A 26,782-nucleotide genomic window follows, 5' to 3' on the forward strand; every position below is an offset into this window, starting at 1 on the left:
GATTCGGTGTCATTTGGCATCAGAGCCAACCAGTTCTTCTTGCTCTGTATCCTGACAAACCTCAGGTGGTGAAGAGAAGAACCTGGCGGAAGAAGCCAAGTCGGAGGCCATTCAAAGTCCGATGGGTTCAGCTAGGCGTACGTTCATCCCGTCTTCGATCGAGAATTGGCTCCCACATCAAACCGCAAGAAAGCTCTAAAATTCATCCAGGTGGTCTACTCGTTGTCCAGTCCTCTTCGACAAGAAACAGCATACTACAAGCTGCTTCAAGAAATTGCTAGCTGTTGGTGGTTGAAAGAAAACCCTAAAACATTAAGGATGGCATTGGCATCAATATCAAAGCAAATGATAATCTAAGACAAGCCCTTGGGAGCAACTTGCCGGAGCCGAAATCTTGAAGATCCCTTTTTACAACAGCATTTTGTTCAAAGTCCCGTAAATGCTAACTTCTTGAGACCAACCTGAGGTGTTTGCAAGCCTTTTTGAAGGCTTTGGTTGTTTTTGTTTAAGAGGTGGCCACTGGACTCATTTGGAAGCCATCAGAGGGCTGTCTTGATATTTGGTGGTGAACTATGGGCCTCATTATCTTCGGTGGCGACATGTCTTCATTGGTGAATTGGCTCAGACATCAAACTGCAATCAAGCACTAAGATCCTCATTTGGTGATTTCTTCCCAAAAGAGGCAAAGGCTTCATCCAGCCTTCGCTCGTGTGCGCCGACAACTGGCAGCGTCATTTGGTTTCGCGGTGAGCTGGCCGGGTATTGCGGCTTCTTAAACTGAAGAAATAACGGAGATGGAGCTTTTGTGTGAGAAAGAACAAGGAATAACGTCACCTTCTTTTTGTTCTTGTGTGCGGACTTCATGAACAATAGCTTCTGCCTCCTGTTGATGTCCTGTTTTTGCATATATCCAAGAAATGCAATACAACCATATTTCATCAAGGCGGTGTTCTGAACAAGAATCAATGCTGCAGAAGTAGTCCTCTGTCGGACATTCACAAGCTTGGTGTGGTTCTAGAAAGAACTGAACAACACAATTTTTCTTCAATAGGTGAGCGCTCCAGACTCCTTCGGAATCAAGGTCCTTCTTCCCCGGCTTCGTTTTCGCTAATTATTACTGCCGTCGAACCTGTTCTTCTCCAGCAACATTCGCTCCAGGAGATGTCATCTCGTCGGAATTACCAACGACCACTTCTAGACACAGAAATAAAAGATCTTCAACAAGAAATTATTCGACTCAAACGACGGTTGTCAAGACTTGAACGAAGAACAGACTGGAGTACCCTCGGTCAAGAATTTGATGGTTTCCAATCACAGGACAATTATGCTTCCATGAAGGATTCTAGATCCTTCGGTCCAACTAAATCCTTTCGAACTGACGACGACAACGAGGGCTTTGCAGATAATCATATCTCTTCCACCCCACCCTCGATCGAGTTTAGCATCAAAGAATTTGAAGATCCATTTCTGAAATCGTCGTCTTTGCCTCTCTACGATGAGCCTGTGTATGACGTGTACGATGACGACATGTTATTTGAAGTTCTTGATGTTGATAAGCCCATGTATGACGATGACCAGAGCAAGATAGACGCTCCACAGGAGTTATGCATGCATATTTCTCCTGTTAAGGCAATGAATGCGCTTGCCATCACTGATGAGGGGAATGTTCCAAGTAAACTACTTTATGAAGGTGGAGATAAACAAAAAAAAGGATCAACTGTAACCATTTTTGGTCTGAGAGTTGTTGGTCTTGGGGCAGCAAAAGGTGTAAGAATTGTCGGAGCATCACGAATTATTAGTGTTGACTTTACCCCAAATCGATTTGAGCGAGCAAGAAAGCTTGGTATAAATGTGTTTATGAATCCCAAGGATTATGATAAGCCAATTTCATCTGCTTATGCTACTATTGAGAAATTAAATATTGGTAGTCAAAATTGACATCGGTTGGAATTATCCAGACTGATTTAGCCATCCAAACCCACCTCATGGCGGCCAACTAGACATCTTCCTATGAGCCTGAAGTTCCTCCTACCCCGGTAGTATGACGCCGGAGTTGAGCCATTAATTGTATTAACTTCAGGATAGTTTCATTCCAGTTGGTAGTTGTATGGTTACATAGGATTATTTATTGTTTATGTTTTGTATAGCCTATTATAGTGCCACTATTATCTATAAATAGGTAGACATTGATTGTATTAGGGGAGATTTGGAGATTAATAAAATTAAAGTTTTACTCTCTTGTGAATTTCTGTATCCTAAGATTGTTCTTAGGTGGTGGTTCTTGCTCTAAGGAGTAGTTCTTGGAGTGGTGACCGGCGACCGCCACCAGATCGTCGACATGGATTCGTCGAGCCCCCTCCGATCCGGTGTCAATCAGTTAATGAAGGAAGTCGACATGCAATAAATACATCAGTATCCTCGTGTGGTCAATTTGCAAATAACAACGGTCCAAAGCAAGGGACACATATATTGCTTATATGTAATAATGAAAGACTCTTCTTGCATACAATCATTTGCTCGTAGATTAAAGCACAAATGTTTATAAGCAATCTTATATAATTTATCATATGTGCAATAGTGATGAATGCAACTCACCCTGAGGCTGAATGAAAGGCATTTAGCAAATAAAAACAAATACTTTACAACACATTTGTGGATAACAGCAGTGGGTACATTGTGGAAGACCCCCTGTGGACACAAAGGTATTCAAGAGCATATGACACATACGAGCATCAGCATACTCTTCGAAGAGAACCCTTGTATGAGGAGGGCACTCTTCTTCCTAGTAGAATGAAAGAGATGTTTGAACAAATTCGAACTAAATTTCTTGGTGTTCTAAAGTTTCTTATTTCCCTTTTGTCTGAGAGAAAACATCTCTGATATCTACGATCCTTGGAAGTACAAATGATTTTCAAAGTTTGGTATTGCAACACAATATATCATGTACACCGATAGTGTTATGGTACCACATGTGCTGACACTGTTCAACCAACGAATATAAGTACCTGCTGATTTCTTGGACAAAATCCTCAGGAAGGATACTTCCTATAAGAATGGAGGAGATGTTTAAGCAAATTCAAACTAAACTTCCTGGTGTCCAAAATTTCTTCTTGGTTTTATACTTGGGAAGAAAACAGTTATGACATCTGCGAAAAATGGAAATGACAAGTGCATCTGGATACCTCTATTAATTTCAAAGGCTAATTATTTGGTTACGAGTGTTACATCTTGTAGAGGTCTACCATACTGGAGGTCTTGAAGGGAGTCCTTTTTAAGGCAGCAGTCACTGATTTTAAGGACCAGAAAGGTCTCCTTATGAATGAGAAAAGGGAGTCTACTTTAGAACAAAAAATATATCTCGTGGGATTCAGGTGGCAACGCTATGATTCACCTGTAAGCAAAAGAAGGAGATTTGTTAGTGCACTATGATATACTTGCAGAAAGCAATAAATAGTGCACGACAATCTACCTGTATAAAGCAGCAAACAACTCAATACAAAAGCTAATACGCAACGCCATCGGATATGCAACCCGTATACAAACAGACAGAAGGAGAATATAAGCTTTCAAATGAAATGCTATGTATACTCAAATGATTATTTCCTGCATAGCTAAAACATTTAAAAATACCCCCGCACATGCACCGTAGTTTGTATACACATAGGTACACAAAATGGGTAAATGCAATCATGCATCCGCATGGGCCCCGACGAGTGTGTCGTATGAACACGTGACGTCTAGGGATGCTGCGCGGGTCAATAAATTTGAACCCGATCCTTCTAAACGGGTAAATAGGAATCGACAAGGTTTAACAAATAATTATAAAATGCCCCCAAACAACCTGCATGGGCTCCGACGAGCGTGTTAAGGGTACAAACGTGACGTTTAGGGATGCTGCACGGGTCCATAAATGAACATAGTTCGAGCCCGATCCTTCTATCCGGGTAAATAGGAGTCGACACTACTCGAACTATCAAATAGATATACGGTTAGAGTGTCGACTAGAATATCTATTTTATATGTTCATTTAAGGCTTTTAAGGCTTCTTACAAAGAAAATTTATCAACAAAGGTCTAAAGCCTATGAAACCCGATCCCCTATCATCAAGTTGATAGGATCGACAAGGTTTAGTCAATGGAAATGATCCCAAACACCCCGATAATGGCATTATTGAATGCAGATCTCAATCGGAGGGGTTAAATCCAACCATTTCAAAAGCCTCCAAACTTACACAAAATTCAAATTCCTACAAAAATATAAGTGACCTGAAAGTAACCCCGATGATGGCAGTGTTGAATGTTTATCTCAACCAGAGGGGTTCAAAAACACATTTCAAATGCTATCTCAAGTGCCCGAAATCCCAAAAATCCAAATATTTAAAATTGAAATAATCCATCAATCACTTAAAGCAAAATCCATCCACCCTTCGCAACAGTTTGCTGGAGTGGACAAATTGAAATTTTCTTAAGCTCACATGGAGCTAATGCCTAGTCGAAAATATCACTAGGATCCATTCTCAACAAATCTCCTACCAGTAAGGATGTAGTACGTGTCCTCTGATCGGCGATTTTGCCGCTAAATGACATCGCAGGATAAACGGACATGACCCGGGACCATCTGAACCGAGTGGTTTTGCCGCCAAATAGCATCACAAAATACCGGTTATGACCAGAGCCAATACGTTCCTTAGTGGCGTCAAATCTTTGAGATATGAATCTATAGGATATCATCGATAGGGCACAAAGCCCTCTGTTAGCTAAGGTGGATTCAAATTTGTCCCATTAGACAAACACGTCCCCCAGGTCTACAAGGTACCCTTGGACGAAGTAATCCATGGATGCCGACAAGGATCCTTCTGTCAGGTTGGGTTGATTACCTCCTCTAACTAAGTAGACCATGGACCACGATGGCCCGGGACGACGGAACCATGGGATCTTGATATGGTCCATCATCCGCTTTAAGTGCAAGATGGTGAAATTTCTATTTGAAATATCAAATCTTGCAACCCTTCAAACTTCCAATTCTCAAGCCCATGCTGCTACTATATGCCAGATAATGTGTATCTCTACGTATCTGATTGACGACTAGCCTTAATCGAAAGTTCTCTCTAATTATCGGGAGGGGTAATTAACTATAGGGGCTTGCACCTATAGGAAACCAGAACTCAAATCATAAAATCCTCGCAAAATGAGGGCGTAATCTTTGGGTAGTGTCTTATCTACAAACCCATCTGCCTTCCAAAATTTACCCCGGAACTTATTTCGTTAAAACTCTCCCGAAGAAGAAAAGTAAAGCGGGCGGAGGCCAGGGCCGAATTTTTGGAGCCCACAACATTTCTTTGAACAAATTTTTTCTCAAAATATCTTTTTTGTGTTATGCTTTATGTTATTCTTCTTATTTGTCTTTCAGTTATTTGCTTGTGGTTAATGCAAACTTTATCCTTAAATGCTAGTTTGACACTTATTTTATGTGTTTAATAATGTTTTTAACATTTGGAATAAGAACTATTATATTAGCGCCGAGGGTTGTATGATTCAAATGTTAATAAACTAATTATTTTGAGTTATAGCTCTTTGAAATTTCAACATCAATTGCTTGAGGAATTATTGCTCATTTTTTCTAACCCTACCCTACTCTCTTTCTTTCTTTCTTCGTTTGCTTTCTAGATTGTTTAATAGATCCAACATTTCATTGTCCATACTACATCAAACGGGTTTCAAAGCGAATTTTCTGTTGTACATTTCTTTCCATCAAATTACCATTGCACATATTTGTTTCATATAACATATACCGTATGGTCCTATTTTTTAATATATGACTTGATAATTTTTGTTTAATGTACTCTTGCAAGCAAATCAACCTTTTTTGCTGTGGAGTTACCCCTACATATTGCTCCCTGAGTTAATACTATTTATGTGAGCAATATCATTATACGTCATCAATCCATAAAAGAATCAGTAACTTTCCATAGATTCCTCTATAAAAATTTCAATCAAACTCATCCATTACCAATCCTTATATTTCAAGTTTCATTTGAATTTAAAGTTGGCATGTTTTAATTTGAAATTATAATTGAATTTGAATTTGAAAATTTAAAATGGAATTGTATTCATAGCTATCTCTTATCCTTTTCTAAAATCTATCCTTTTATTTAATTATTATAAACCTTCATCTACCCAACATTGTTAGTCATAAATGTCTTTGATTTTCTTCGATATGCTAGTAAAAAAACGTTCAAAACTTTGAACAAATCTTAACCCTATTTTAACCATTGTTATTCGACCCTAACACCTTATTCAAAACCAAACCTAAATACCAAGAATAAATTGAAGCCAACCATCCTCCACATACATATGACCATTTATTGGAATTCAATATTAACCCTATATCATATCTTAATGTTGATTGATTCCCCTTGCATTTGTTTGTTTTACATTCCTTTCTCAGTAAAATGCAAGAATAAAGCCCATTCCTTTTTTTTTTTTAATTAAAAGTTATCCCTCTTCTAGTAAAAAAAATCATCCAATGACTTAAAATGGATTGATTGGGCCACCTCAATAGCCCAATCATATTTTATTTGCCCATCAGAGGACCAATCTTACTAGTTTTAATCTTGGACCCAAAGTGAAAAAAAATTTATGAGCCAATATTGAAAATTAGGACCATAATTTCAGTCTATCGACGTGCATAATGACCACCTATTGCAGTAGATACATCCCAAGGCTTATTGGTTATAATCAAGATGATTTATGAAAAGTGCATCCTACAATTTTGATAAATATTGCTAAAGATGAAATAGTTTATCACTTTCATCTCTTACCTCGGGATTGATCTATCATGAGTGGATTCTCCATTTTTAATGGGATTTATTTCCCGTGAGATGGATTTCATATTTATCTCTTCTTATTTGGATTGGACTTCTCATGGATGATTTCAGCAGTTCAACAATGTACTAAAGGATCCGTAGTTCTTTCATCAACAACATTTTAACTTTCCAATGTATAATTCTTTATGACATCTGGAAATTGGTGGTGCATAGAATTCTTACTCTGATTGTCAGTAAGAGTTTCGTTAACTAAGTTTATGTTTTGGTTAGTGTGTCAAGTTTTATGTTAATTTGTTCATAGTTTATTTAAGTTTATTATTTGTGGTTATTGTGGCATTTTTCATGCATGACTACTTGGATATTTATTTTATAATTTAAGGCTAGCATTTCCATTTGGAACAAGACTTTATTAATCTGATAAACCAACCCTAAGGACTTTAAGATACTTTTTTTCATTGTCCTATGTCTAGTTAATAGATAAATAAATAAATACCTCATTGCACTTATTGGGAGGCATTCGTAGTGTTTGTTTGATAAAAAAAGGCAAATTTTCTAAACACTTAAATGGCCGCGAGTTTATATTTTCTTCATCATTAGTAAAATCGAATATACTCAATCGACATTAATAACATTCTTTACTATTTAATTTTTGCATTGGTTGCAAAATTTTGAATTATCAGTTCTTTGTTAATGCTTTGTTCTTATGTATTGATACAACTTGAATTTTTATGATACTGATGACAAGTCCTCTTATTCAAAAATCCTTAATTCGTTATATTTCTCTTTTTCAACTTTGCAGGAAGCAATTTTATCTGAGGGATACAAATTTTTACGAATTGATGGAACTACCAAAATATCTGATAGAGAGAAGATTGTTAAGGTGCCTAGCTCATGCTTATAAATGACTTATAATTTTCATTTGTTTGATGCCTTAGAAATTTGACATTTCTACTATTACAGGATTTTCAAGAGGGCTGTGGGGCGCCTATATTTTTGTTAACCTCACAAGTTGGAGGACTGGGCCTGACTCTTACCAAAGCAGATCGTGTCATTGTGGTTGATCCAGCATGGAATCCAAGGTGATTTTTGTTCAATCCATAGCAGTCCAAATTACTCTTTGAAATGCACAAGTTATGTTATTATTCTATGCAAGTCCCAATTTGATGGAGAAAAAGATCAAAATAGTCCCAACTTTTTATGAAATACCAAAATAGTCGCTATCTATGCTAAATGATCATTTTGGTCCCTCAACTTCTTAAAGAAGAACCAAAATAGTCCCACTATGGGAATATTTTTATTTTTTTTAAAGACTTGAGGGATCAAAATGGTCCTTTAATATCGTTGAGAATCATTCTGGTCCTTCATCAAGAGTCAAGGGACCATTTTAATAATTTTCTCAAATTTGATGTCATTCATCAGTATTGTCAAAAAAGGTGGCTCTTTTTCTTGTGGCTAATAACTTGAGCTCGAAATGCTTTATTCTGCTATCAAAGAACCTTATGCTATGGTTTGCTTTCACTACCCTTTCCTTTTCTTAGTATTTCCCTAGTTGAACTAATGTGATGTAAGAGGGTAGACTTTTCATTTATGTTGCACAATGATTATATATATATATATATATATATATATATATCAATTTACATTATCATTCAATTTTTATTTCATAAATATCTGCATTAGCACCATATGGTATGCTTGCTGGATTGACTATAATCTATCCTAAAGGCAACTAATTATCTTCTGGACTTTGGGCTGGTATTTCTTTCAGTCTAAAAGTTTTTAGTTGTTGACCTGTAGTCAGCAAAAAAAAAAAAAAAAAAAAAGAAAATCAAATTCTAAACCTGCTCTGCCGAAGAACACGTCCGCTCCCTGCCGCGCACACCCCTTTTTGACTCCTCCCACGTCGCTGTGCATATCGACGTCGCTTTCTTCACCGCGTCTCCCTGACGTTAAAAGAGGCCGAAGCCCCTGCTCTTTCCGGTTCGACGACTCTCCCTCTCTCTCGATCTCTCGCGCAAATTTCGGCGACCTTTTCCTTCAGTCGGATCGGAAGCATGAACAGGGAGCTCCGTTGGCTGTGATTGTAACTTCCTCCTTGCTTCGCTTCTCCGCTCCTCATCCACTGTATCTGACTCCGCACCTTCTCGCTATTTTTCCCTTTCTCGTCGGTATCCGGAAGTTTACGACAGTTTCGACGGAAGCAACTCGGGAGCTCGCCGACTTGGGAGAGATACATTTCTATCTCCCGATCGCCTTCTCCGCGCTCCTTACCAGGCTGTTCAACCGTGCTCATCGACGACTTTCTCCTCCTGCCGGAGAGGAAGTTACGACATTTTGACCGAAGCAAGAAGTGGAGTTGGCTTCTTCGGCTTCTAGTCGCTGCTGTTCGCTTTGCCTCCACCACGCCGCCCCTTGCCATACCGGGATCGGAAGTTACTACAGTTTGGATCGGAAGCAAAAGACTGGGAGCTAACTGAAGTGAAAGGTAACCTTCACCCTTCCACGCACGCTTTTCGGCCAGAAATGAATCCCATAAACTCCACTATGCCGAGGAATTTTAAAAAAAATTTATAATTGGTATTAATTATAATTATATTTAATTAATTTTAATTATTTTTTTAATTTATTATAAATATTATGATTAATTTTAATTAATTCTAATTAAGTTATTATAATTAAATTATTTAATTATAATAAATTTAATTAAAATTAATTTTAATTAATTATAATTTCTTATAAATAATTAATTAAAAATAATTTACTAATTAATTATCATTAATTAGCATTAATTATAATTAATTCAAAAAAAAAGAGAAAGATGCTCCTTTCTCTCTTGCCTACCCTTCCCGCCTCGGTTTTCGTACCCTCTTGCCTCGATCCACGAGTCGCCGCCGATCCGCTAGCCGACCAAGGTATAATTTCTGGAACCTAGGCTTTCTTTCTTACCTCGTCCTGCGTGTCGAGTCGGCGGTCTGCCTATACACGCTTTTCTTAGCGTGGTGGGAGGGGCAACCGGCGCGACACCTACGACAAGGTAGGCGAGCGACCCATGGTTCCAAATCCTTCTTCGAAGTTCGTAACGCACCGGCAAACCACCTATGCACGCTTTTCTTAGCGTGGTGGGAAGGGAATCCGGTGCGATGCGTACGATGAGGTCAGGATACCCATAAGTACCCGCTTGCAGGGAAATAACTAATTTTTCTCTTGCAACAGGTACTGATAGAAGACCCATGCACGCTTTTCTTAGCGTGGTGGGAACAAAAACTTTACACGGCCGCGGTGCCCTCGAAAGAGGGCACCTACCATACACGCTTTTCTTAGCGTGGTGGGAAAGGCCCAGATTTTCGTAGTTTTCCCCTAAACGGGGGAGACGCCGGGATGTTGCCGAAATTTCGGGTGAAATATTACTCTACTTGGGACCTGTTTTGAAATCAAAAGAACAAGCATTGGAACTCAAATGAACATAAATTGTGGACTTGTGGACCGCCGAACTTGATTGAACACAAGCAGAGAGCCTGAATCTGAACAAAATTCAAATGATTTCTAAAGATCAAAATCTAAATAAAATCAAGATAGAATTGAAGATCAAATTCAAATGAAATGAACTCGAAATGGGACCAAGTTGAAATCATTTGAATGCAAAATTGAACTTAAAGGATTTCAAAAAAAAACTGTGAACAATCAACTCGGACAAGCACTTGAATTCGTACTTGAACTCGGGCTGTACGACATTAAGGGGAGACCTGTAAACTTGATGAATTCAAGTCTGAATGAAACTAAACTTGGATCCAAACACATACAAGGACAAAATTTGAATCACGCATGAGGAAATTCAAATTACAAGACCTCGATGCATGAATTCCTACAGCAATCCCTACAAATGCCTGTTGATTGAGATGGCAATGCTGGAGACTGACAATCAAAGATCCGTTCTCTACAAATAAATGCAGGCATCAGACCACCTGAGATTGGTGAAAGGTGGATGTGATGCAAGAAACTAGGGTCTCCTACGAACATTCCTCGGAGCTCGTAGCAAACACGACGGATTCCTATAAACAAATACGAGCCGCTTGTGGATAACAACAGTGGACATATCGTAAGCACTAATGAATCACTGTGGGCACAAGTACAAGTATCTCATACGACGATCCCTACGAGGTCAAGCAAATACACGAAAAACCCACCCGAGATTGGTGAAAAGGGTGGATATGATGTAGAAGCAATGGGTCTCCTACAAATACCTTCAAAAGACCGTAGTTAATACAACTGGTCCTCTGCAAATGACTACAAACAACTTGTGGATAACAACAGTGTGTACATCGTAGGTATAACGAACCACTGTGGGCACAAGTACAAGCATCACCTACGACAATGGTGATTAAAATGCTGTCAATATACCGGGTACAAAGACAACCCGTTGTACGAAAAAGGGCACTCCCTTGCAAAATCAGAAAAGAAATATTTGAACAAATTAGAACCAAACTTTCCGGTGTTCCAAAGTCTCTTTTTAGTTCCATACTTGAGAAGAAAACAGCTCTGGTACCCACAAATACCGGAAATAACATGTCCACTACACTGAACATTTTAAAAAGAGTTCTCTACAAAAACAACAAACTTTGAAAATCCAGAAAGTCCATCCCCGGTGATTGAGAAAGGGGGAGTCAACATCAAAATCCAACGCCACCAGATCTGCAACATCTATGAAAGCATACATAAGGCGACCACAATCTATAATGCAACGCCACCGGATCTGCAACATCTATGAAAGAAGACAGAAGGCGACCAAAATCTATAATGCAACGCCACCGGATCTACAACATCTATGAAAACAGACAGAAGGCGACCACAATCTATAATGCATCGCCACCGGATCTGCAACCTCTGTACAAGCAGACAGAAGGCATCTACAAATATTTCTAAATACCCCTGCACGTACACTATAAACTGTATACACATAGGTACACTAAAGGGGTATATAAAAATTATCCGCATGAGCCCCGGTGAGCGTGTTATTGGTACACATATGACGTCTAGGGATGCTGTGCGGGTTAACAAGTGAATTCTAATTCGAGCCTGATCCTTCTATACGGATTTATAGAAGTCGACAGGGTTCGAACTTTTAAACAAATACATGGTTTTGGCGACCAGTGTATTTGTTTCAATACACTCATATTAGGCTTTCAAGGCCTACAATCAAAAGAATTCACTAAACAAAAGGCACGAAGCTCCTTATTCGCATCAAATCCTTGAGATATGAATCAATAGGATATGATCGATAGGGTACAAAGCCCTCTGTAAGCTAAGGTGGATTCAAATTTGTCCCCTTAGACAAACATTCACCCTCGGTCTACAAGGTCCCCTTGTACAAAGCAACCCATGGCTGCCGACAAGGATCCTTCTGTCAGGTTGGGTCGACTACCTCCTCTAACTAAGTAGACCAGGGACCACGATGGCCCTGGACGACGGAACCATGGGATCTTGATCGGGTCTATCATCCATTCCCCCACCATCCTCTTTAAGTGCTAGATGGTGCAATTTCCTATTTTAAATATCAAATATACCCAAATCCAAATCCAGTTTCCAATACTCAATCTCATGCTGCTACTATATGCCGATAACACGTATTTTATACATATCTGATTGATGACTAGCCTTAATCGAAAGTTCTCTCTCGTGATCGGGAGGGGTAATTAACTATAGGGGCTTGCGCCTATAGGAAACCAAAACTCAGATCATAAAGTCCTCGCAAAATGAGGGCGAAATCTCTGGGTAGTGTCTTATCTACAAACCCATCTGCCTCCAAAATTTACCCCGGAACCTAATCCGTTAAAACTCCCCTCGCCGAATAAACAGAAAGAAATCGCGTGGCGGGGAGGCTGGGGCCGAATTTTCGGAGCCCACAGATTTCTGGCGACTCCACTGGGGAATGGTTTCTCTTTACATCTCTGGTTAGTCACCTAAAAGGCTATAGTAGCAAGTAAATCAAATTTTAAATTTCCTGAAATTGAATCTTTTAAATAAGATCAATGGAAATTCGTTTAGCAGGGTTTTTAATTCCATTCTAACTCTCCTATGCTTCTATTATTTGTTCTGCGTTATTTCTTTATTATGAAAGCGTGGGGTGATGTATCAATTTTGATCACTAACCCCTGCCTTTTATTTTTGTAGAATGGAAATGCAGGACACACCGATGACCGTCCAACTGGGACGAGGAGCTATGATCTAGCTGGCAAACGCTGTGATTGAAACTGGAAGTACAGGAGCCACCATCCACTTTGGTGGGCTCGAATTCTCAACAGCTACTGCAAGTGCTGCAGCCGTCCTTGTGTACGATGTCAACTCTGAACAACATTCTGGAAGGTCCCACTCTGAAAGGACTACTGCCAGAGGTGCTGCCCAAGGAATAACTTATGTATTTGAAAGACTATCCCAACCTGAGACCCTTACTGCAAAAAGGATTGTCACTGGAAGAAAGATCTCTGTGGTGACTGCAAACACCACCGCCCTGCCCAGAGAACCTGTAGCACTTGGGAGGCATGATGCTGAAGCTTCCTCATCTGGAGGAAAGCTCAACAGAAGGCAGAGGAGGAAGAGAAACGCAGAGCTACGTGCTCAACAGCTGCCTGTTCCAATCCATCCCTCCAATCTGCCGGCACAAGAACCAGAAGTCAATATTCCAACTCAGAACAGGTTTTCTAACCTGAAGTGGATAAAAAGAAACAGCTCTTCTGGTGAGCTCAAGCAATCCTTCTGGAAACGTCAACCTGATGTTCCAGCCCCTCAGAAGACAAGAGAGCCTGAACGTCTGTCTGCTCGGGTACACCGTGTACTGAAGACAGTTAAGGAGAAGGGCTTAATGAAAAAGAAGTTCCAGAGGCCACTGATTGTTGAGGCCCGAAGAACTCCTCCTAGAGAGAGGCTGTCATCTGCTACGATAGTTGAAAGAAGGGATTACCGACAACAAGGTCCACGCGTGAGCATCGGGGCGTGACACTTGAATTATATGTTCGGGGATCCGCCGCTGAAAGGTCCCGGTGGAAAGGGAAGCAAGTTTGGAAGCCGAAGCCTCGAAGGGAAAAGATCTTTGAAGAAAAAGATAGATCAGGTGTGACATCCGGAGCAGCCTCTCGGAGATCCGCCCCTACTAACAGAACTCGTCAGAAATGGGTCCAAAAGAAGGCCCATAATGACGACAATTATATTGACGGTCGACATCCTGGAGATTCTTCCAGGAGATTTTGTCATTCTCCTACTTCAACCAAAGAGGAAGTTTATTTCGATCGCAGTCCGCAGATCGAAGAAATAGTCATTCCAAGTCAAGAACCTGAAATTCAGTGGCGACGTCGCTCAGAAATTCAGGTACAATAAGAAGAATATTACGATGATGACACTATGGAGATCGAGGTGGTTCGTATGGTCAGCCACGTCGATGTTGAAGAGGAAGATGATGATGGTGGTGAAGATGACCAGCAATCACAGCCACGCGTACGTGTTTATCGACGTCGCCACATGGCTAGATCCATTGCGAGCCGAAGTGCTTGCTCCTCAGAAGAAGGAGATGAGGAAGAAGAAGAGGTCGGAGAAAATCCCTTCGCTTGCGAAGACATCACACTCGCTGAAATGAGAAATCAAATGAGGCGACAGATGCGAAGGAAAGACAGAGAAATCTCTCAGTTAAATGATAAAATGACTGAGATGATGATTCAGATGACGGCTATGATGGAGATGATGCAGAAGACCACTTCTGTGGGCCCTGCACCAGTTCAGCCCGTCAACCAAGCTATTAATTCTCAAAACCCTCAAGCGCCTCAGGCCTCAGGAGTGAAAGGTGTACCTGAAGGTGGAGATAAGAATGATGATCCAACCCGCCAGCGTACTCCACAAAATGTGGCGAGTGCCTCTGAACCTTTAAATGCATCACAGCTGGAGGGCTTAATTAGTGAAAAGATTAAGGTCATTATAGCTACTGAACAAGCAGAGAAGCTGGTAGGCAAAGGTCGCCCGTACCCAGCAGAGTACGATCAGGTGCCATATCCAAAGGGATATTCTGTGCAAAAATTTTCAATATCTTTGATGGCAATAAAAATCCCAGACAACACCTCGCGCAATTCAAAGCTACCTGTGGAAATACAGGAGGTAATGACGCTCTGTTATTCAGGCAATTCGTGAGCAGCTTGGGTGGAACTGCTTTCGAATGGTATGCCGAACTACCGAATGATTCACTGAAGGCCTTTGCAGAGCTGGAGGCCTTATTTGTGAAAAGATTTGCCAGTGCAACTGAAAAGACTACTATCGCTGATCTTGCTCTAGATAAAAGGAGAAAAGATGAATCAGTGACGAGGTATATAACACGCTGGCGCAATCTCAGCATGAAGTGCGAGCAGCAATTAGAAGAAGAACATGCAGTTCAACTATTGATGGGGAACATTGATGATAAAATGCAACCCTTCTTATGCATGGCTTCTATTACTACCTTCCAAGATCTATTTGATAGGGTAGCAAAATTTGAGAAGTTAAACTTATCAAAGTCTGAAAGCCTCCCTGATAAATCCAAAAAGGCTAAGGCGCCTGATGCTAGGAGAAATGAAGTTTACTCTGCATTCCCTCCCAGACCTGATAAAGGTAAACGGGTAGTGTATAATGTAGACAAAGGAAAGCAGCCTATGCAATATGAAGAAAAGCCAAAGCAAGCTTACAATCCAAATCCTCAACCAAAACTAATTCTTGGAGGAAATGACAAACCTCGAGCCTTTCCTGGTGGAGGAGAGCGCCAGAGGAAGACTGCAGGAGATGGTGATAGAACGGTCCCTTCCCTCAAGGAGAAAATGAATAAAGAATATTCATTCAAGAGGGAAAGTGTCGCCAAACTATTCCGACAAGCACTCAAGAGCGGTCTGGAATTACCAGAATGCAAGAGACCTAAAGAGTCCAAGCACAGTGGCGACCCAAACTACTGCCCATATCATCGGGTAGTTAGCCATCCAATTGAAGATTGTTATGTCTTCAAAGATTGGTTGGAAAAGATGTACAAGAAGGGAGAATTGACATTATCAGATAATGTGTTAGTTCGTTTCAGAAAGGAATCCACCCGAGTAGTCACGTCCTCTTCTGTACTCCCGTCTAAAGAAACAATAACAAAAAAATTTGTCCAAGAGGAACAATGGGAGACTGCGGTCTCCAAGAAGATAACAAAAATACTGAAACAGCTAGAGGGAGTTCCAGGTGTCAAGTGGAAGTCTCATACTGAGCCAGTACTGAGCTTAAAATGGTTGCCTCTGTTACAAGCATCCACCTCTAAACAGCAACCTGGCCAAGCTAGCTCGTCCAAATCGGGAAAAGCAAAGCCAAAGTCCTCTAAGAAGAAAGCCAAGTTGAAGAAGCCTATGACGAAGAAGACTGCAACTCAAAAGGCTATTGATAGTCTGGGTGAATATTACCAGACTACCAGAAGGCCTATTAAGCTCGGTGATTTTATAAAAGAGCTTAAAATAGATGAAAAGGAGGAAGAAGCTGAGGCCGAATCTCTCCCTACGGACATATGCCGAGTCATCTCAGCAACATCAAAGATAACAAAAAGGGAGAAATACGCTGAAGAAGCGGCCCCTGAACTCTGTCTGATGATGTCATCAATGGAATTCAGTTCAGATGATCTATGTTTTCCGGATGATGAAGACTCAGACCCAAGCATAGAATCGCAAATAAAACAAGTGATGTTGTGAGACGATTCCGAGTCTACAGATGAATCCCCAGACACAATAATGGCTGACTCTAAAGAGAATGCTTCATCAAATAAGTCTGAATCAGATGAGGTGGCCCAAGTACAATTGAGAAGTGGCAAGGTACTGCCGCCTCCACTAAAGAAAGGGATCCCTAATAAAGATAAGGGAAAATACATAGTTATCAATGAAGATATTATCCTCAAAGATCACAAGAAAAATAATACTTTGTTTAAGGGGATATATTACAATATTTTATCCCACTTGAGGAAGATCCCAGTGCAACTTAGCATATATGATGCTCTCTTGATGTCTAAAGACCTTCGGGAGACTTTGATTCAGGCTCTCAAAGACCTCGAAAGATATGAGGCATATTTTGCTGAGCGTAACTTGACGGAAGTCTTGCAAGCTCGAAATGAGCCCCTTATCACCTTTGCCGAGGATGATATGATGCTTGGAACGGCAGATCACAATCACCCATTATATGTTACGGCAGAGAGCGACGATATGATGATCAGTCGAATTTTGATCGATCATGAATCTTCCGTAAATCTCATGAGCTTGAAAGCACTGAGATCCCTCTGCCTCGATGTGGAACATCTTGGGCAAGACAAGTTGATGGTACACGACTTCAATGAGAAAGGGCAGAAAACCCTTGGTTCGTTTATGCTTCCTCTTGTATTTGGGGAACTCCATACAGAAGCTAAATTTCATGTGATTGATGCGGACACTTCGTTCAAGGCATTATTGGGTCGCCCCTGGCTGCATGAATACGACGTTGTCCCTTTAACATTACACCAGTGCATGAAGTATCTCAAAGAAGGAGAAGAATTCAAAATTTCTGGTGATATTCAGCCCTTTGCAGTACATGAAGTAACAATTTATGAAGATGCTAAGTACTTTATGCCAAAGAAGCAAAAGCCGTCAAGTTCTCTTGAGGCTAGAGCATCAAATTCTAAGGCTGTAAAGAAACCCAAGTAAGAAGGTGATAAGAAGCGTGTAGGGAGAAAGAAAGCAATGTCGGTTCTTCCCAAATCACTAACCATTCCCAAAGAAAAGAAATATATGCCTCATCTTGGGAGTGACACAGATGAAGATAATGTTATTCCTGCCAAATCTCGAAAAATATGCCAGTCCACGGATGAATGGAGTAGGCAGGTTGAATTTTCAAACGATGATTATGACTATGACTCAATCTACATGAAATCAGTGCAGAGTGTGTTCTCCAGAAGAATTGACAGTCTGTCAATTTCAGACAGTGTACTCGTAGTCACACGTGTTCCCTTGCAACATTTCAAAGAACTCATTTCGCGCGAGGTGCATAAGATTGAAGAACTCTCCACTCTTTATCTGCCTCCTCTGAAGAAGGGGATTGCACCCGAAAATGTATTGTATTTCACGGGAGTTCGTGAAGAGGAGAATCATGACTGGGATTGCATGCTCCTCGACTCCGAGGAATTATTTCCTACGAGGCTACCCAAATTCAATACCAAGAATATTCAAAGAATGATACGAAAGTAAATCAATATTCCTACTACCAAACGACAGCTCCGTATAAGCTTGGGCCTCTGGTATGGGAGAAATCCGCGTCCATTACGACGGAAGGATATAGATGCATATAAAGGCATCGGGTTTATCAAACGAAAATTCCTCCAAAAAGAGACTTGTCGAGCAATCACATGCGGAGAAATCAAATCTGATAATGATGAAGACGAAATATACGAATCCAAAGCTTATGATGATCAACCCGTAGAGGCTGAGCCTGCACCAGAAGAACTGGAAGATGGTGGACAGGCAGCAACTATGGATGAGCTAAAAGAAGTCAACTTGGGAACTGAGGAAGACCCTCGCCCAACCTTCATTAGTTCTCTTATACCAGAAGATCAAGTAGAAGAAATAAAAGAGCTACTATGTGATTTCAGGGACTGCTTTGCCTGGCTTATCCCCTGATGTGGTAGTTCACAAATTGGTCAACAAGCCTGATACAGCACCCGTCAAGCAAGCTCCAAGGAGAATGAGATTGGAGATTGAAAAACAGGTGATTGCAGAAACAAAGAAGCTGATAGAAGCAGGCTTCATCTGAGAAGAAAAATATGCCGACTGGATTGTCAATATCGTCCCTGTAAAGAAGAGAAATGGCCAGATTCGTATCTACATTGACTTCAGGGACCTCAACAAGGCATGCCCAAAAGATGACTTTCCGCTTCCGGTATCAGAACTTCTAGTTGACAATACATCCAACTACGATATGTTCTCCTTCATGGACGGATCGTCGGGCTACAATCAGATTAAAATGGCGCATGAAGATGAAAGGCATACATCATTCAGAACACCCATCGGCATCTTCTGCTACACAGTTATGCCATTCGGCTTGAATGCTGGTGCCACATATCAAAGGGCGATGACTCGTATATTTGATGATTTAATTCATCAAAAGGTCGAGTGCTATGTGGATGACCTTGTTGTCAAAAACATGGATAGAAGAGATCACACAAGTGATTTGAGAATAGTGTTCGAAAAAATATAAAAATTTGATCTGAAGATGAACCCTCTCAAGTGTGCATTTTGAGTATCCTCAGGAAAATTCCTTGGGTACGTTGTTCGACATCGAGGAATTGAAGTCGACCCCAATAAGATCAAGACAATCATGAAGATGCCACCTCCAAAGAGCCTTCGACAACTCCGCTACTTACAAGGACAGTTGGCTTTCATTCGGAGATTCATATCAAATCTATCGGGTAGGTGCCAGCCATTTTCAAAACTGATGAAGAAAGATGCCCGTTTCAAATGTGACAAAGAGTGCCAAGAAGCATTTGACAGCATCAAAAGATATCTGTTGAATCCGCCCATTCTTGCAGCGCCAATCCCGTGGAAGCCTCTTATACTGTACACGACAGCACTAGAAGAGTCCCTCGGAGCATTATTAGCCCAGCATAATGAAGAAGGAAAAGAGAATGCACTCTATTATATCAGCCGGAGGTTAATAGGAGCAGAAGTCCGCTACTCTCCAATCGAGAAGCATTGTTTGGCTTTGATTTTCGCAGTTCAGAAGCTCCGCCACTATATGCTATCTCATAAAATCACCTTGATATTAAAGATCGATCCGCTGAAGTTCTTGATGACAAGACCAGCGTTGACAGGTCGTTTGGCAAGGTGGGTAGTGATACTGTTACAGTTTGATATCACATATGTCCCGCAGAAGGCAGTGAAAGGGCAGGTGCTAACAGATTTTCTTGCTGCACACCCTATCCCTGTAGATTCACCGCTCAAAGATGATCTACCTTACGAGCAGATCATGAATGTTGAAGAAGAGGAGATGCTACGAGTATGAGAAATGTACTTTGATGGAGCATCGTCAATCAAGCGTGCTAGGCCTCCAAATCTAGAGAAAGCTCAAGCCGGAATCGGACTCATTTTCGTAGAACCCGAGGGAGGCATAATGAGATTCTCATTTAGCTTGACTGAACCTCGGACCAACAATGAGGCTGAATATGAAGCCCTAATAGCAGGATTGGAGATTGCAATCGATGACCGAATCCGAAACCTCCATATTTTTGGTGATTCTCAACTTGTTGTGAATCAAGTATTGGGTGTTTACAAAATCAGAAAGAGAGCACTACGATATGCATTTGTCAACAACACATTGTATCGACGTGCTTTCGAGCAAATGTGGCTAAGATGCCTAGGGACTCGAGAAGCTGATAAGGTGGTAGCAGAAGTTCACGAAGGACTCTGTGGAGCACACCAATCAGGTCCCAAGATGGCAGTCAAAATCAAAAGAATGGGCTATTATTGGCCAAGAATGGTGAGGGATTGCATTGACCACGCTAAGAGGTGCCATGAGTGCCAGATTCACGGTGATGTTATACATCAACCGCCTAATCCACTGCACCCTACAATAGCATCCTGACCATTTGAATGCTGGGGTACTGATGTTATTGGGCCAATAGATCTGCCGTCATCAGCAGGACACTGCTTTATCTTGGTCGCGACAGACTATTTTTCTAAGTGGGCAGAAGCAGCTCCATTCAGAGAAGTTACATCCGAGCATGTAATCAACTTCTTCACCCATAATGTCGTCTACAGATTTGGTGTGCTACGCCGCATAATCTCAGACAACGGAACTGCTTTCAAAAGTACAAAAATTTACAAATTCGTTGATCGACACAAAATCGATTGGCGGTATTCCTCTATATATTATCCAAAAGCAAATGGCTTGGCTGAAGCCTTCAACAAAACGTTGGTGAAATTGCTAAAAAAGATTCTCTCCAAGAATAAAAGAGAGTGGCATACGAAGATGGCAGAAGCACTATGGGCGTATCGTGCAACTTACAAAACGCCAACCAAAGCCACTCCTTTCTCTTTAGTATTTGGAGTTGAGGCTATACTGCCACTAGAAGTTGAACTTCCATCTCTTCGAGTTGCTGTCCAGAATGAGCTGACTTAAGAACAAAATGCTCGTCTAAGAGTGGAGGAGCTCGATGCACTCGACGAAATCAGGTTACAAGCTCAGCATAACTTGGAGATCTACCGAGTAATAATGACAAAGTCATTTGATCGAATGGTTCGTCCTCGATCATTTCAAGAAGGACAATTGGTCCTGGTGCAGAGAAGACCAATCATCCCGCATAGAAAGATTTGTGGCAAATTCGCTTCCAACTTGGAAGGACCTTTCGTCATCGAAAAGGTGTATCACGGTGGAGCTTATCAACTCATCGATCTGAATGGTCAAAGGCCCATGCAGCCGATAAATGGTCGTTACCTGAAGAAATACTACGCATGAAATGCTGTGCTTAATGTGTTATGTTTTCATACATTATTGTTAGCATATACATTTCATATTTTAAAATTCTCTTATGTCATGAGAACACATTTCAAAATTCTCCTGTTAGACCGGGGGTATTTTAAATATTTTTTCGGGACAACATCGCGCTGCGTGCCGAGATCCTCGAATAAATATTTAAAATTTCAAGATTCCAATTCTATTTTACTCTAAAATGTCCCTGCGAGACGGGGCATTTTAAATATTTATCCGGGTCGACATCGCGCTGCATGCCGAGATCCCCGAATAAATATTTAAAATTATCAATTCATGTGTTTTTTGTGCTAAAAAATACAAAGATTTTCTTTTTCAAAGTATATGCAGGTGACCTCTCAAAAGATCGAGATACCTTTTCCAACAAACCAAGGTTTAAAAGTCAAGAGAGAGACTTTTGAAACTACACACTCTTACAAATTAAGTCGGAAAAGCTTGAAGTCTTTTCGACAGCCTGAAGCTTAAGGTTCGAATGGGTGTAAAAGGTCGGATCCAACAAGCCCAAATATGGCCGGATCGCTGGCAGCTCCGTCTACTCAACAAACCATAAGAACGGCCGTAGTAGTGGAACCCCCACTTCGTCAACCCGTCAGTAAGGACTGTAGGAAGAACGAAGGCCAATTTGACTCGTCCAGTTCAAGTGATCGTAGTCTGCAAAATTCTCCAAAATGACTGGAGAATCAAAGTTCCAGTGGAAGATTGGTCTCGAGCAGCTACTGAATGTTCGTAGGCTCCAAAATCTAAAACCACGAAGAATGACTCAAAATCTGTCAACTTTAGCAGAATCAGCATTGGGAAGCGCAATTCTCATAGCTCAAGTCTGAAGCCTGAATGGGTGTAAAAGGTCGGATCCAACAAGTCCAAATATGACCGGATCGCTGGCAGCTCCATCTACTCAACAAGCCATAAGAAAGGCCGCAGTAGAGGAACCCCCATCTCAGCAACCAGAGGACAAAGAGCCGTCAAATCCCAGCTCTCCTGATCTGATGAACTCACGTAATTCAGATTAAAGTCTTCTCAAGTGGTTAAGGATCAAGATACTACCTACGTTCAATTGAATCCAAAACCTGCAAATCCTTCAACAAATCCGTAAAGCACAAAGCGAGAATCGAAAGAATTTTTCTGCAACAAGTCCGTCAAAGCACAAAGCAAAGGACCGAAGAAAATTATCCCAAAGTTCATGAAAAGCTTATGGCTGAACCAAGTGGATTCCGTCATCAACAAGTCCGCCATGCCCAAAGCTCTGGACCGATGACTTCTCGTCATCGACCTAATACCAACCTAAGGGTTTAGGTCACCGGCATCTATACCTTCATCAAGCCCGCCAAAGCTAGAAGCAAAGGGCAGAAGGCATACAAATTTTTTGACAAGTCAGCAAAGACAAATCAGACAACCCTTCACCAAGTCCGCAGCACAAAGCACAGTACAGAAAGAATCAAAACCTCAGGGCTCAAGCTAAAATTGCAGAATGAGTCCCCTGACTAACATCTATAAATGTCCTTAAAGATTGGGGGCATTTTAAATATTTATTTGGGTCGACATTGCGCTGCATGCCGAAATCCCCAAATAAATATTTAAAATTCTATTAAGATACAGCCAGATGGTTGAGCAGTCTTGAAGATATGCTATCCACTAGCATCAATCCATAAAGGCAGGATATCAACCATGTATGGATACATCTACAAGCGCAGTGGAGAAAGAAGATTAGTGTGACATCCAAGCGAATTTTTGGAGATCCACTAAAAGAGAGCAGTGTGACATCCAAGCAAAATTTTGGAGATCCACTAAATGAAAACTCTTGTGTGACATCTAGAACAATATCTAGAGATCAACAGGGTCAATTAGCATGCAACAAACGTGGTCCGCTCTAAGCGCATACCACATTTGTTGGGAGGCATTTGTTGACTTGTAGTCAGCAAAACAAAAAAAAAAAAAAATAGAAAGAAAATCAAATCCTACCTGCTCTGCCGAAGCACGTCGCTCCCCACGTCGCGCACAACTTCCTCCCACGTCGCTGGCACATCGACGTCGCTTCTTCACACGATCTCCCTCGACGTTAAAAAGAGGCCGAAGCCCCTACTCTTCGGTTCGACGACTCTCCCTCTCTCTCGATCTCTCGCGCATTCGGCGACTTTTCCTTCAGTCGGATCGGAAGCATGAACAGGAGCTCCGTTGGCTGTAAACGTAACTTCCTCCCTTGCTTCGCTTCTACGACTCCTCTCTAATGTTCGACTCCACACCTTCTGCGATTTTCCCTTTCTCGTCGGATCCGGAAGTTACGACAGTTTGATCGGAAGCAACTCGGGAGCTCGCCGACTGTGAGAGATAACTTTCTATCTCCCGGCGCTTCTCGGCTCCTTCCAGGCTGTTCAACGTGCTCCATCGACGGACTTTTCTCCTCCTGTCGGAGAGGAAGTTACGACCATTTTGACCGGAATAAGAAGTGGAGTTTGGCTTCTTCGGCTCCAGTTGCTGGCTTTTCGGCTTTGCCGTCCCAACCGACGCCGCCCCTGCCTACGGGAATCGGAAGTTACTTACAAGTTTGATCAAGAAGCAAAAGACTGGGGGAGCTCATGGAAGCTGAAGGTAAACCTTCACCCTCCCGACGCTTTTTGGCAAAATCCCATAAATTCCACTATGCGAGGGATTAAAAAAATTATTAAAAAGTTGGTATTTAATTATAATTATATTTAATTAATTTTAATTATTTTTTTAATTTATTATAAATATTATGATTAATTTTAATTAATTCTAATTAAGTTATTATAATTAAATTATTTAATTATAATAAATTTAATTAAAATTAATTTTAATTAATTATAATTTCTTATAAATAATTAATTAAAAATAATTTACTAATTAATTATCATTAATTAGCATTAATTATAATTAATTCAAAAAAAAAAGAGAGAGAAATGCTCATTTCTCTCTTGCCTACCCTTCCCGCCTCGGTTTTCGTACCCTCTTGCCTCGATCCACGAGCCGCCGTCGATCTGCCAGCCGACCAAGGTATAATTTCTGGATCCTAGGCTTTCTTTCTTACCTCGTCCTGCGTGTCGAGTCGGCGGTCTGCCTATACACGCTTTTCTTAGCGTGGTGGGAGGGGCAACTGGCGCGACACCTACGACAAGGTAGGCGAGCGACCCATGGTTCCAAATCCTTTTTCGAAGTTCGTAACGCACCGGCAAACCACCTATGCACGCTTTTCTTAGCGTGGTGGGAAGGGAATCCAGTGCGATGCGTACGACGAGGTCAGGATACCCATAAGTACTCGCTTGCGGGGAAACAACTGCTTTTTCTCTTGCAACAGGTATTGATAGAAGACCCATGCACGCTTTTCTTAGCGTGGTGGGAACAAAGACTTTACACGGCTGCGGAGCCCCTGAAAGAGGGCACCTACCATACATGCTTTTCTTAGCGTGGTGGGAAAGGCCCAGTTTTCCGTAGTTTCCCCCTAAACGGGGGAGACGCCGGGAGGATGCCGAAATTTCGGGTGAAATATTACTCTACTCGGGACCTGTTTTGAAAACTCAAAAGAACAAGCATTAGAACTGAAATGAACATAAATTGTGGACTTGTGGACCGCCGAACTTGATTGAACACAAGCAGAGAACTTGAATCTGAACAAAATTCAAATGATTTCTAAAGATCAAAATCTAAATAAAATCAAGATAGAACTGAAGATCAAATTTAAATGAAATGAACTCGAAATGGGACCAAGTTGAAACCATTTGAATGTTAAATTGAACTCAAAGGATTTAAAAAAAAAACTATGAACAATTAACTCGGACAAGCACTTGAATTCGTACTTTAACTCGGGCTGTACGACATTAAGGGGAGACCTGTAAACTTGATTATTCAAGTCTAAATGAAACTAAATTTGGATCCAAACACATACAAGGACAAAGTTTGAATCACGCATGAGGAAATTCAAATTACAAGACCTCGATGCATGAATTCCTACAGCAATCCCTACAAATGCCTGTTGATTGAGATTGCAATGCTTGAGACTGACAATCAAAGATCCGTCCTCTACAAATAAATGCAGGCATCAGACCACCTGAGATTGGTGAAAGGTGGATGTGATGCAAGAAACTAGGGTCTCCTACGAACATTCCTCGGAGCTCGTAGCAAACACGACGGATTCCTATAAACAAATACGAGCCGCTTGTGGATAACAACAGTGGACATATCGTAAGCACCAATGAATCACTGTGGGCACAAGTACAAGTATCTCCTATGACGATCCCTACGAGGTCAAGCAAATACACGAAAAACCCACCCGAGATTAGTGAAAAGGGTGGATATGATGTAGAAGCAATGGGTCTCCTACAAATACCTTCAAAAGACCGTAGTTGATACAACTGGTCCCCTGCAAATGACTACAAACAACTTGCGGATAACAACAGTGTGTACATCGTAGGTACAACGAACCACTGTGGGCACAAGTACAAGCATCACCTACGACAATGGTGATCAAAATGCTGTCAATATACCGGGTACAAAGACAACCCAATGTACGAAAAAGGACACTCCCTTGCAAAATCAGAAAAGAAATATTTGAACAAATTAGAACCAAACTTTTCGGTGTTCCAAAGTCTCTTCTTATTTCCATACTTGAGAAGAAAACAGCTCTGGTACCCACAAATACCGGAAATAACAAGTCTACTACACTGAACATTTCAAAAAGAGTTCTCTACAAAAACAACAAACTTCAAAATCCAGAAAGTCCATCCCCGGTGATTGAGAAAGGGGGAGTCAACATTAAAATCCAACGCCACCGGATCTGCAACATCTATGAAAGCAGACAGAAGGCGACCATAATCTATAATGCAACGCCACCGGATCTGCAACATCTATGAAAGCAGACAGAAGGCGACCACAATCTATAATGCAACGCCACCGGATCTACAACCTCTGTACAAGCAGACAGAAGGCGTCTACAAATATTTCTAAATACCCCTGCACGTACACTATAAACTGTGTACACATAGGTACACTAAAGGGGTATATAAAAATCATCCGCATGGGCCCCGGCGAGCGTGTTATTGGTACACATGTGACATCTGGGGATGCTGCGCGGGTCAACAAGTGAATTCTAGTTCGAGCCTGATCCTTCTATACGGATCTATAGGAGTCGATAGGGTTCGAATCTTTAAACAAATACACGGTTGTGGCGACCAGTATATTTATTTCAATACACTCATATTAGGCTTTCAAGGCCTACAATCAAAAGAATTCACTAAACAAAAGGCACGAAGCCTACAAAACCCGATCCTTGGTCAAAATCTTGGTCGAGTCGACAAGGTTCCGTCAAATGGAATTGACCCCAAACACCCCGATGATGGCCGTGTTGAACACTAATCTCAACCGGAGGGGTCCATTTAATCCAAAGCTCCACCCAAATACTCCAGAAATCCAAAA

The 26,782-nt window shown here is 41.2% G+C and overlaps 1 protein-coding gene across 5 annotated transcripts in view; it reads left to right on the plus strand.

Moving 5' to 3' along the window:
• The window catches only part of LOC110101782 (protein CHROMATIN REMODELING 24), a 119,669-nt gene that overhangs the window by 44,461 nt on the left and 48,426 nt on the right, over nucleotides 1-26,782 (plus strand). For all 5 annotated transcript variants that reach the window (XM_028691772.1, XM_020829844.2, XM_028691769.1 and 2 more), the window contains 2 exons: nucleotides 7,626-7,706; nucleotides 7,787-7,905. In XM_028691772.1, coding sequence (XP_028547605.1) covers nucleotides 7,626-7,706; nucleotides 7,787-7,905 — 200 coding nt within the window. The remainder of the gene's footprint in view (nucleotides 1-7,625; nucleotides 7,707-7,786; nucleotides 7,906-26,782) is intronic.

Source organism: Dendrobium catenatum, unplaced genomic scaffold (assembly GCF_001605985.2).
Source record: "Dendrobium catenatum unplaced genomic scaffold, ASM160598v2 original_scaffold_67303, whole genome shotgun sequence".
Taxonomy (NCBI): Eukaryota; Viridiplantae; Streptophyta; class Magnoliopsida; order Asparagales; family Orchidaceae; genus Dendrobium; species Dendrobium catenatum.